This window comes from Epinephelus moara, chromosome 18 (assembly GCF_006386435.1).
Source record: "Epinephelus moara isolate mb chromosome 18, YSFRI_EMoa_1.0, whole genome shotgun sequence".
Lineage (NCBI taxonomy): Eukaryota > Metazoa > Chordata > Actinopteri > Perciformes > Serranidae > Epinephelus > Epinephelus moara.
This window is the reverse complement of record NC_065523.1, coordinates 1,118,196-1,130,890: the sequence shown is the minus strand read 5'-3', so window position 1 is coordinate 1,130,890 and position 12,695 is coordinate 1,118,196. Positions and strand designations below refer to the sequence as shown.

The window sequence follows — 12,695 nt, the reverse complement described above, 5'->3', positions numbered from 1 at the left end:
AATGCGGTATGGAAGGTGTTCATATGTGAAGATTATCTCGCTGAACAAAACCTGTAAGTATCATAAACTTGTGTTAGTCACAGAGCTTATTTTCTGACATAATCCAAAACGCAATGCAAAAATCACATTCACTTTCTCTTCCGGGAACCAGCGCGATGCTAAACTTCCGGGTTTTGACGTCAACCCTGGCACACTCTATGAGTTGTCCTGAGGAAATTCACAGTTGGATCAGCCTGTGATCTAATTTTTCCAGTTTGATTTTGGGTATGATTCTGAATCCAGTCCTAAATGAGTTAATGATTTTGGTTTCCATGGATTGTTCTTACATTATTTTGTTCTCAACGAATTACACTATGTAATCAATAAAGATTTTCATCTGGAATATTTCATTCATCGAGATCTGGGATGTGTGATTTAAGTGTTCCCTTCATTGTTTTTTTGAGCAGTGTAGATATCGAACATCAAGGTGGCACCTTTTCAGTCCAGTGGAACTGCTTGCCTGGCACATATGCCAAAAAATGTTTCTAGCTTCTGAGTTTACTTCTACGGTATGCAGCCCACTAGTATAGTGTTTCTCGTCCGTGAGTTCCTGCTTGGCTCATAGACTTAACATTGTGATGACGTCACAGATTTTAAAATCACTTTTCTTAGCTTCACAGAAGTTTTACAAATTTAAGACCTCCATGGATCCAAAATTCATAATAGAAAGAGTCAAAACAGACCTTGTTTGCTTGTTTAATTTGTGCTGCAATAATGCAAGTGGCCACTAGGAAAAATTGGAAGCAAGACTGAGCAGCGTCCCGGGGGCCTGCCCTCAATGGCCAAATATGCAGCATCCATATCTTTTTGTAACACATACATCTACGTGTGTGCCAGATGTGTTACTTGTGTCGCAAGATCCAGAATTGTTTTACTTAACTGCCCCACTAATATGATCAATGAATGATTCTCCCTAACACCCATCATGTGAGTGGTCACACTGATGGACCATAATTCCTTTAATATTGGAAACTAGATGTTATTATATATGAGTGAGCAGGATGGTGTTGCAGCTGCAGAATGTAGTTTGAAATTAAGTTTTAACTAGACTGCAGATAGTCTGAATGTGTGAACATCATCTCACTGTTTTTGAATTTACAACATTTGTTTGAGTTGCTGAAATAAAGCCACTGAATGCTGTTGAGCTAAGACTGATGTCTAAAATTTAAAATCTACTGTATTTTAACGCCGATGCCTTTTAATGTACAAATCACCAACCCATTAATACTGGATCAGATAATGAGCTTAAAATCATGTCACTGTGGCTGTATTTCAAACAGCCTAATTACTAATGAATGCAGTATGTATTGTGGAATAGTTGACATATACATGCATTAGTATCTCTATGTCCACTTGATTCAAATGGAGGCTTTGCCTTTCATTGACCTGTTGCCATAGTGAATCATAGTATTTGAGTTCCATTGATGATGTTTTATTTTTCTTTCACCATTTACAAGCAGAGTTCAAAGTGAACATACTCAGAGTTGATTGAATTGACTCTGATCAGCTGTTCTGGAACTGAGAACTCAGAGATTTCCATCTCAGGGTTAGTCATAGGAGTGTAAATCACTGGTTACATCACGATACAATATCATATCGATTCTTTGGACAATGACCTGATATTTGCAGATATTACAAAGTCTGCGGCAATACGATTTCCATACGATGTGATTTAGGGGCCTGTGATGGATATGAGATGATATTATATGCCCATTTAGCAATCTATTACAGAAGAAGCTGCCACCCCTTTCTTTTTTGCTTCTGGCCATAAAAGATAAAAATAACACATAAATAATGTAAATAACTGTAACACGTAAGGGCAGTAAAATTTACTTTATACTGGCTCCACTAACACATTACACAGCACATGGAATAAGTTAGCCTTCAGGGCTTCCTGTCAGAAAGTTATTTCTGGAAGAAATCTTTTAATTTTAACCCAAACCATTATCTTTTTCATAAAACCTCAGGAGTAACTGGCTTAGAACCCTGATGGCAAACTTCTCCCAACAGCCATAAAACATGGATAAATAACAAGATCATTTAACAAAAGTATAAAATTCAGTTCATTAATGACTGTCAAGGTTCAGAGACATGTCAATTGTTTTTTGTTAGTCACCCATTATTAGCTCAAGCATATTTACATTACATGTTTACATGTTTGTATAAATTAGCCTAGCGGCTAGGGGACTTTCCTCCATTCATAACTTAACAAATTGCATGTATTATTTTTAAACTTTTTCTCACTCACTGTAGATTAAAGTCACTACATCCTTCGACAGAACAGCATAGTTGAATTTCAGCCTGCATGCACGTTTCTTTCAGCCCAACATTGTTAAATCAGAGTTGCTAATGTTGCTGTTGTGGCATGGTAGAAGACTGAGATGTTTCTCCAGGCAGGTGCTTCTTGTTTTTATCTCATAACAGCATTGTTTACGTACGACATGTGATTTGTCTGTTGACCCGTTTTCTCCATAATTGAAAATATTTTCACACTACTGATTTATTTCTGTGTAAATAAGGTTGTCCTCATCGTCTTTCTCTAGGCTGCTTGCCATCTGCCTGCCACTATTTGACGTATCCTAAAGATGATGACATAGATCGATGTCTTCACTTTGCATTGATGACACTGGATCATTGATTTGATCATTGAATTGATACATCGATCCAGAACCATGGATTGTTACACCCCTAATTAGTCACCTCACAGTTCAGGGTCAGGTTCAGAGTTTGTCAAACCTGCTTTCTGATACAGGTTTTACAGAGAATGTTTAACTGCAACAGGACTCACTTTGCATCTGTTTTCATTAAGGCTTCATTGGTGACCAACAATGCTCTTGGACAGTTCCATAGTTAATCTCCAACATGTTGAGTAATGTAGTTTTGCAGGAATTTCGCAAGTTTTTGGGAAACACTTAACTTACCAATGGTGTAACTTCATCACTTACACTGTCAGTAAGTCAGGGACAGACTGCTGTGTTCACAGGGCTGGCTCCACTTTGCTTCAGTCCAACCGCAAACTCACACTCACGACCTGAGATGAGTAACACAATTAAAGACCTTGAACTTAAACCTTAAACAAGAGTATGTGGGTATGTTGTATGTAAAAGAAATATAAAATATTATTTTGGATGGTTTCTGTCAGATAAAGATGAAACATATTTTCCAAAGTCTTTGATAAAACAATATTCTATTTAAGTTTTTATTGACAGTATCAGATATACAATATTGTTATCGGTCCCATTAAGAACAGATTTGTAATATTATGTGATTACCATCTGCGGAGGTTCTACCATAAATTTATAGTGTTGGGACATGATTAATACTCATGCTAAATTTAACATATAATAAACTGACAACTGAACTTACTTACCAACCTTTAGGTGCATCACCAGTAACAGCTGCACTGGAGATAGACTAACCTGTGAATATCGCTTTGAAGCAGTATTAGGAAAAGTGTGCATCACGTGTGGGTTGAGGGTACTGTGTTTTGGCATTTGTCTACAAGTATGGGCATTGGGATGGACCATCTCTCTTTACCATTTTATTCATTGATAGATACAAGAAGCAGTGTAATGGTGAATGGACTTTCATTTGTATAACATCTTTTGAGTCGATTTTACGCTCCTTGCCATTTGTCACCCATTCATACACTGGTGCTGCCTGCTACTCAGTTTGACATTCTGCACTTATGCACAGGCAGATGTGCCCAGTTCCACAATGATTGAGATTTATGAAATAGAACCATGTGTACATATACATATTTTGTCTTGTTGCATAAGAGTTTTGGAATCAACATGCACTCAGAACAAACTACAGTGATGTGTAGCTGTTTATGTTTTATGTAACTGTAGCTGCTTTGCACAGTACATCACATGTATGCTTATGTAGTGATTTCATAACATCTGATTCTAAAGCAGGTTTTCCGTCCCTTTATAAATCCAACCGAAATTAATCTTTTGTCTGTTAACAGAGGCATTACCTTTTCAGGTTGTCCATCTGTCCGTCTGTCCATATTATTCTTGTGAACGCAATATCCCAGGAATGCCTTGAGGGAATTACTTAAGATTTGGTGCACATTTACTTGAACTCAACAATGAACTGATGAGGATTTTTAGATCAAAGGTCAAGGTCACTGTGACCTTGCATTCATCTCATTCTTGTGAACACATTATCTTAAAGCTACCTGTATGGAATTTCTTCAGACTTGGCACTGACGTCCACTTGGACTAATCAATGAACCAGTTAGAATTCTGGTAATTGAAGGTCAACGGTCATTGCGACTTTGTGTCTGTCTCATTCTTGTGAATGTGATAAGAAGGCTTTGAAGGAATTTCCGTAAATTTGGTACACATGTCTACTTGGATTCAAGACTGAACTAATTATAATTTTGTGGTCAAAGGTCAAGGTCTGTGTGACCTCACAAAACATGTATTTGTCCATAATTTAAAAATTCATACATTAATTATGACAACATTTCACAAAAATGGCTCATGATGAAGTGGTGGCATTTTATATCCAAAAGGTCAAAGGTCAACTTCACGGTGACATCATAATTTTCTGCAAAACCACTTTTCTGGCCATTACTCAATGCCATATCTCAGGAACAGAAGGGGAGACATGCTGAATTGGTTACACTAATCTTTGGTGTCCACCTTAAAACTGAGCTGATTGTATAGATCTTCTGTGCTACCGGGGGGAAGATGTGTGTGAAGCATCCATGTTTTCAGAGACATGGATATAGATTGTAAGTGCAACTTGACTGGTTAGCGGAGGCATACAACCACAAGGCAGTAATTCTAGTTAGGGTTAAAACCTTGAATTACAAAACGTCGAGAAGTTCTAGTGTCAACTGTAAATACAAATATGAACCTGAAATAAGCAGAATTGGTTCTCTATAACAACCGCATTGACAGCCAGCTCCTCACTCCACCTTTGTAACAGCTATAAATATTTTGGCATTGTTAAGAAAACATGTATGAACTACTTATTGTAGAGTATGACCCAGCCCTAAAGGGCCGTCCACACCAAGAACTATAACTATAAATATAACTATAAATATACAGTTTTAAAAATCATTCTAAACTCAAGTGTTCGGCAGCGTCCACACTACAACTATAACAACAACGATAGTGGTGGACGATATCGTTTGGATCACTTTCAGAGCGATTTGATGAACGATAGAAACACTGACAGCCAATCAAAATCCATCCGAAATGACAGGTCGAGACGTTCATCACGTCACGTACCACTAAGAAAGCTCCAGGATTTTTTATATACCCACTTAAAAATGTGCAAATATATCACAATATAGTTTTGTGACAGAACTTTAACCTCAGTGATTTTGTTTCGCAAATACCGGGTAAATAACTGCAATAAAATACATTTTGCAGGGGAATACGTCTCCTCTTTTCCCCTCCATTCATAAAATTCAACCTGTGCGCTAGAGCTCTGCGTGGGACTGTTTTCTTCAACCCGCTCCTGCCCACTCCCGCTGAATTTCTGACCATTACCGCCCGCAATTTTATTTATTTTTCTACCTTTATATACTAATCACGCAGTGATTGAGGTTAAGGCAAGCCCGGCGCCAGGATGACGTTACTGAGCGGGGCAAATCTTTATTATGCAACATAGGTTCACACAGTGAGTTATAAAGAGCGCGCAGCTGTGCGTAATTGTCGCTCGTAATGACAGCTCGTCACCGGTGAAACACAATAAACTGCACGTCTTCATTCATGTTTGTCTCATGACAGATGGAGCTTACAGACAGACACAACGATATCGTTCATTGGTGTGGATGCTGCCATTGTTATCGTTATAGTTAACGTTACAGTTATCTTTCTTGGTGTGGACGGCCCTTAAGTCTCAACAACCAGGCAAGACAAACCTTCCCATCGTCACAGTACATCACAGCTTGAATGATGAATGTAACAGACGTGAGGGTACTTTGACAAACGATGAGTAAAATCCCTTTCTTAAGTATAAATTCTTTTCTGTGGTAAGGACCACTAACACTTTAAACACAGCATCAGAAATCCATTTTGATTTCGCAGCTCAATGATTCCATTAAGCCTTAAAGCCATTGCTCTCCCTTTGTGTTCAGATTCCTCCTTATCCCAGTTCAGACTCGCTGTGTCCTCTCAGCCATCCTCCATCACTTCATTATACACACCCCACCCCTCCCGGGCATATGTAGATGCAGTCTTGTGTAACTCCCACACTCCAAACCAGTTTCATCCAGTTCACAAGGTGTTGCCAAGAAACTAGCTCTGTGCTTATGTGTGTGCATGCATGGGTTTTTTTGTGTGTGTGCATGAATGCTTTTGTGTGTGTGTGTGTGTGTGTGTGTGTGTGTGTGTGTGAGAGAGAGAGAGAGAGAGAGAGAGAGAGAGAGAGAAGGGTCAGGGTTTCCTTCGCTATGTGAAAGCAGATAGCCGGAATTTTCCTGTTCCTGCTACCAGTGTTACATAAGAGCTGGGCAGATAAGAGAGGAGAGAGAGCAGACAGCCATACCTTCCTCTGCCTCCTTTTGCCCATTTTTCTCTCACTTTTTTCATTCATCAAGAAATAATATTGCCACAGTCACTGTTTATAAAATGATGACAAATGAGCTGCCACTGCCAACTCGCTGTTACATACAACACCTGCAGCACTTCACTTAAGCCTATTAAAAGCCTGAAATGGAACACAGAAGCGTTCTCTGGAGAAAACATTCTCCTTGTTGACACAAGGAGTGTCCATCATCACCGGAGCCCTCCCCCTCAAGCCCTCCCCCACAGTTTCAAAAAGTCCTGGAGGAAACCCTGGACTTGTATTTTGCAACTTCAAGTGACATCAAAATCTTGTTCAGTTGGACCACTGCACTTCATAGATAGCCATCATTAACCTCTGCTCTCTCTCTCTCTATCTCACTCTCTCCCTCTCTCCCTATATCTCTCTCCTTAGGTGACTTGGTGAATTGAGACCCTGAGGGCAATAGCTGCCTCTCTCTTGCACTTCGTCCTGTCTGTTGACAGCTTTGTCATGGCGTCCGCCTTAATTGGTCGTCAGTTTGCTCTCTCCCTGCAGAAAAACTTGTGGCTCAGCGCTCCAGGTAAATCCAACACCTTTAAATTTATATTAAATGCTTTTAAATCCATCCAGTAAGTACAGTTTCAGCAGGTAACCTTGTTACAAATGTCCTCTTGTAGATTAATCGAGAAGATTTAGTAGTACAGCGTACAGCCAGTTCTTTGACTAAATGTTTAAAGACTGTTTTCCAGTGTAATTATTTGTATCTTGTCTATTTTGCTCCTGCAGCCATTTATTACTTTTACTAGAATTGTTTACATGGCTGTTAAGACCACCTATGTGTCCTTTTTTAAGTCGTTGAATTGGTGTTAAAGTTTGGGTGGTAAAGTAGAATCTGAGAAAGCAGGTCATCAGTGAATTATACTCAGTCAGATTTAATGGAGCTCCTAGCCCTAATACATTTACACTACATTATGAGGTACATGTTGCAACCAGGGCTGGATGATATAAAGAAAATCAAATATCACAGTATTTTTGACCAAATATCTAGGTATCAATGCAACGATATTGTAGGGTTGTTTAATGTGGATATAATGACTAAGTTGGTAAAGGTAAGTAATAGAACAGCTAGAACAGTCTCGTAAGTTCAGAAAATTACATCATTTCACTGTAATGCAGCCTTTAAAACCAGGAAAAGACAAAATTTAGAACATTACAATGTCCATAATCTAAGACGATATCTAGTCTCATATCATATTATTGATGTAATATCAATATATTCTACAGCCCTAGTTGCACCTCATTTCAAACTTTATTTCAAATTACCTGGAATATCACTTTTTATTGAATATCAGCAGGAAATATAAAATCACTACAACACGATGAAACAATGTTAAAGTTACAGCAGAAATCAATGTTAATATTTGACTGACCTCAAGTACTATGTAATTATCAATATATGTGCATGCTTCTCAGAAGCCGGTCACTGAGTGACATCTCAAAGGTCCTCTCTCCTGTCAATCATCAACAGGCCAATCTGTGTGGGTCAGAGTAACTGTAACCAGTTAGTGAACACTGTGGTGACCAGAATGATACAGGCTTAGCTTAATGTCGGTGGACATTTCTAACTTATCAAACAGCATAATGGGGGTTTGGAATAATTTGGAAAGTAAAGCAACTTAGGGCCAATATTCATCAAGAGTCAAGGTTCATCCCATGCTTACTTATTCCACATATTTGTCAACTGTGTCCAAACAAAGCATGAAAGAGATGAGCAGACACACACACACACAAGCTGGTATGAGAGATTAGGAAAGAGCAGAGGAGCAAAATCACTTGCTGACCAGTTCAAAGACTTAAGGTGTGAATGGCCAGGCAACTGCTGATGGGCGGCTTTGTGAAAACTGATATACTGTATTGCAGTGGCGGCTGCTGGTCTTTCAAGGAGGGGAATCTCATTTTCGGCCTACATCATAAAATGTGTCCGTTTATTTATACGTAAATTCTACCCTCTGGGGCTGCTGCGCGAGGCTAGTGTGACCGCCTGTGAGTGCTTTGGGATGGTGGAGGGGCTCACAGCACCCGCTGCTCGTTGGGGACAGTAACTGCAGAGCGACAGAAGTCAGAGTCTCCAAACACGAGTACAGTCTCCAATAACACCAGAAAAAGATGCAAGATTTGTCGCTAGTCGTTTTTAACAAAGAAAAAGTCACTAAGAGGATTGTAAAAATCTCCAGATCAACTCGGAACAACGGAATGAAATGAAACTTGAAAAATGCTCCGGTGGTTTATATTTCAAGATCGCTGATTCGCTCATTTCGCTGTCAATCAAAAAGGGATTCAGCCTCAGACAGATCATCCAATCATCATACAGAAGCCCAGCGTCCAGGCCAGCCGAGGCCAGCCCACTTCCCCATAGACCCCCAGAGACGCTGAGCATCCGATGGGCGGGACAAAACCGAGCATTTATCCAGTGACTGTCTAGTTTCGCTGCGGTGGAACAACCCACTCTATGCTTCCCCATTGAAGTCTTTGGACGCTGAGCTTCCACTGTTTAATGCACTGTGACGCTACGGGAATGAATGAGAAGAAAGTCGTGTCAGTGACCTGTGATAAGTAGCTGATTCTGAACAAAAGTTGAACGCGTTCTAGCGCATATTTAGTCAATGAAATGTAAACACAACAGTACATATTTGACCACTTATTTTTTGACATTTTAGGGGAAGCTGAGCTTCCCTTGCAGTCTTAGAGCAATCGCCACTGCTGTATTGGGGTATGTCTATGTCCACTGTGAACATGGTTTCAGTCTGAGAATTTTTGGTCGTTAGGACTGATCTCCTGCTCTGATGCATCTTTGGTCTGACTTTTGGGCCTAGAAGTAAAAGTATTTGTTAACTATTGGCTCATCCTGTGAAATGACACCCCTTTGGACGAAGTTCTGCGATCTCAAAATAAACAAGTGGGCCAGATAAGATCAGCAGCAGGACACTGAAGGAATGTGCTGGGTAGCTTGTAGGAGAGCTTCTGTTTTGTCTCAGTGCCAGAGAAGGTTTTCCAGTGGCACCAATTCTCCCCACACTTTACACCTCTGACTTTCCAGGTGTTCTGACCAAAAACAGTATTGTTTTTAAACGGTGCAAGGAGCTGCAATGGTGGGAGCATGTACTTAAGGTTGATATGAAATATATATCAGTGGGTGGCATTGAATTTCCCGTGGGGATTAATGAAAGTATTTTTTAAAAAAAAGGAAAAAAAGAAAGTCCTGTTGGAGTATTGGATCCTCTAGTGAGGAGGTCTTATCATGTTTATAATAAGTAAGGATTGTGCAATTCTGGAAAGTTATTACTGCATTGGAAGGAGGAGGAAATGTGTACTTGTGTGTATTTCATTGGCTACTACAGCACCTTGCTAGATGACATCACGTTGCCGTCCTGCAAAAGCTGAGTCACGCACGGTCACTTTTTTGGACGCTGTCCCCATGTTTTGTTGCTGGAGCGCTTCGTGTTGGCACCCCAGCGATGTCACCGGACTTGCCTCATTCAAATTAATTAGGAGGTTGTGTTTTTCTTCACTTAATCAATCTGTCCTCTGCCCTCAAGATCAGCTCAGGAACTTGTCAGCTCAAAATTTCTCAGATTAGTCGATGATTGTTGGTTGCATCCCTTAAAGTACAGAAGCTTTTTTCCACTTCGGAAACTTAATGACCCTCAACATGAAACACCCATTAGCTGACCTCCTCAGAACTCTTAAGGTTTAAATTCTAGGCTCTGCCTTGTTTTCCTCTGTTTTGTTTTGTTTTTTAAAACCAGAACAATATATGTCACTATATACATCATGGTATTTGCTTTGTAACAACTCTCAATCTGTTTTCCCCCACCTTGACCACCTTTTACTCGTGCTACTTTCAGTAACAGTTCCAGCTCTTTGTGAGTCCAAGGAAAATATATCTTTGGTATTACTTTTCACCATCTCCACAATATTTTCTGTAAGTGAGTAACTAAAGGTAGAGTAGACAACCTGCTTCCTGTTGACTTAGGCATGCACACGCCCAGTTTAGGTAAATGGTCATGAGATATGTGTTTGCAGGTGTGCTAGTATGGATGTAGATTATTTCTTAAACAGTGCTAAAACGCCTGTGTGTACAGAGATCGTTCTTGTTTTTAAACCCCATTTTAAAATAAAAAGTGTGGATGTGTTCTTACAAGTACCCTGGATACTTCTAAGACAAGTACAGTAACTGTATGGGTTGGCTGAACATCAACACCTTCTTCAGGAGGGGCCAGAGAAAAGTATGCTGTGGAGGTGTAGCCAGCAGACAGTTGTAAATGCCTTATCTTGTGTAGGAAGATAAGAGAAGGACTTACAATAACATCTTATGTAGTAATGTTACGAAATGAGCGTTTCTCTCTGTCTGCATGTATCACCTGGTGCTGCTGCAGCCTTAATGTTAATCTGACCTCATTCTGTTCAGACTTGTGTAGAGAGTGATACAGAAACGTTTTATAAGATTTCTGCTGTTACTCTTATGTAAATATGACCGGGATGCTTTTACAGACACAAGACCAACATGTTAAAGTGCCATCAGACGAACATAAAGGGATACATGTCTGAAAAGGGCGTAAGGGTAAGCCTAGCCACCCCTCCAAGGAAACCCAATTTGCCTGCTTGTATCTTTATCATAACGTAAAGTTCAAGATGACATTTGTAAAGGAAATCAGCTTTCGGTACAGCTCACCAAAACAGTCCAGTACTATGCATTACTGCTGATACCCCACCATGATCCTGGAGATAGCACCTCAGCTTTTTTGGTACCACAGCCTTACACTTGGAGGAGCTGAGTTTCATCCCAGAAGCTTCACTTAGCAGCTAACTATCCCATTGTGTACTGGAAGTTACGGTTGAATGAAGCCAGTAGAATCATGTGTAAAAGACATCTCTGTCATGTCTCAGTTCCTGTTTTGTTGCACTCTGTGTGATTGATTTAAATAAATGTAGGCCCTATGTGTCTTCTGGTGTTGCAAGGTATACGGCTGTGGCTCAGAGGTAGAGCAGGTCGTCCACCAATCGAAAGATCAGCGGTTCGATCCCGGGCTCCTCCAGGCTGCATGTCGAAGTATCCTCGTGTGTTAAAACTGAGTACCAGGTGGCACCTTTTATGGTACCCTCGGCCACCAGTGTATGAATGTCTGTGTGAATGGGTGAATGTGACTCGTAGTGTAAAAAAACGCTTTGAGTGGTCACTAGATGACTAGAAAGGCGATATACAAATGCAGGTCCATTTACCATTTATACTGGTACCAACGGTAGACCGCGGTACTTAAACACCACGATACATATGATACCATAATGTTGGAGTACCGTAGTACTACACGGTATCACTACTGTGGGATAAGTTCAAAGTCCAATCGCAAGAGGGTGAGTGTCCGTGTGGCTTCTGTGGTACAATAACGGCGCGTGCTGGCCACCTGGCACTCAATATGCTGCTGCAGTGGTTTGTTTTCCAGTGACATTTCAGGTATTAGCTGAGCTATTGAGTATCTTTAAGCAGTGAAAGTTATTATTTATTTCTTTTTACTTGTAGGCTAGATTTGTATATGCTACAGTGATTTGTTTTCCACTACAGAGCTCTATGGTGCGAGCATTTTATTCGTATTTGCAACTAAAAATAGTTTTGTGCGGGCAAAAGAAATCATTCAGCACGCTGCGCGAGTACAGATTTCAACCAGCAGCAGAAACGAAAGGTGAATCCTGCCAGTTGTGGGTTGAACGGGGGTCACAGACAGGAGTACAGCGGAGTGCTATGGCCACCGCAAGATAACGCGGTTTACTGGCGACCGAGAAGCCCGGCTCCAGGTCCAATAATTTCCTCTTCCAAAAGTAGGCTACCTGAACAGCCGAGCCGTGGCAGCACACAGGTATGTGTCGTGTCAGAGGAGGGACGAACCGTTCACATTTCTCTTTGTGGCAGGTAACGGTCCACAAACCTCACCGCACTGAAGGGACTGTTCTTAACTTATCAGAGGAGGAGGGTGGGTGGTTGATTTTTATTTTACTTATTTATTTTATTTTGATCCCCCCTATGTTAATCACTTATTGATGCTGTTTTTGAAGTATGAATAAGTCAATAAGTAATTTATTCCATTGAAATA

The 12,695-nt window shown here is 40.3% G+C and overlaps 1 protein-coding gene across 2 annotated transcripts in view; it reads left to right on the top strand.

Annotated features, from left to right (window-relative positions):
• Positions 1-12,695, top strand: part of abat (4-aminobutyrate aminotransferase) — a 155,268-nt gene that overhangs the window by 78,152 nt on the left and 64,421 nt on the right. Inside the window, exon 2 of one of the 2 annotated variants that reach the window (XM_050070268.1) lies at positions 6,982-7,129. In XM_050070268.1, coding sequence (XP_049926225.1) covers positions 7,060-7,129 — 70 coding nt within the window. In that variant the 5' untranslated portion in view covers positions 6,982-7,059. Of the gene's footprint in view, positions 1-6,874; positions 7,130-12,695 lie in introns of those variants that run through there. The other variant, XM_050070267.1, reaches the window with a different exon arrangement.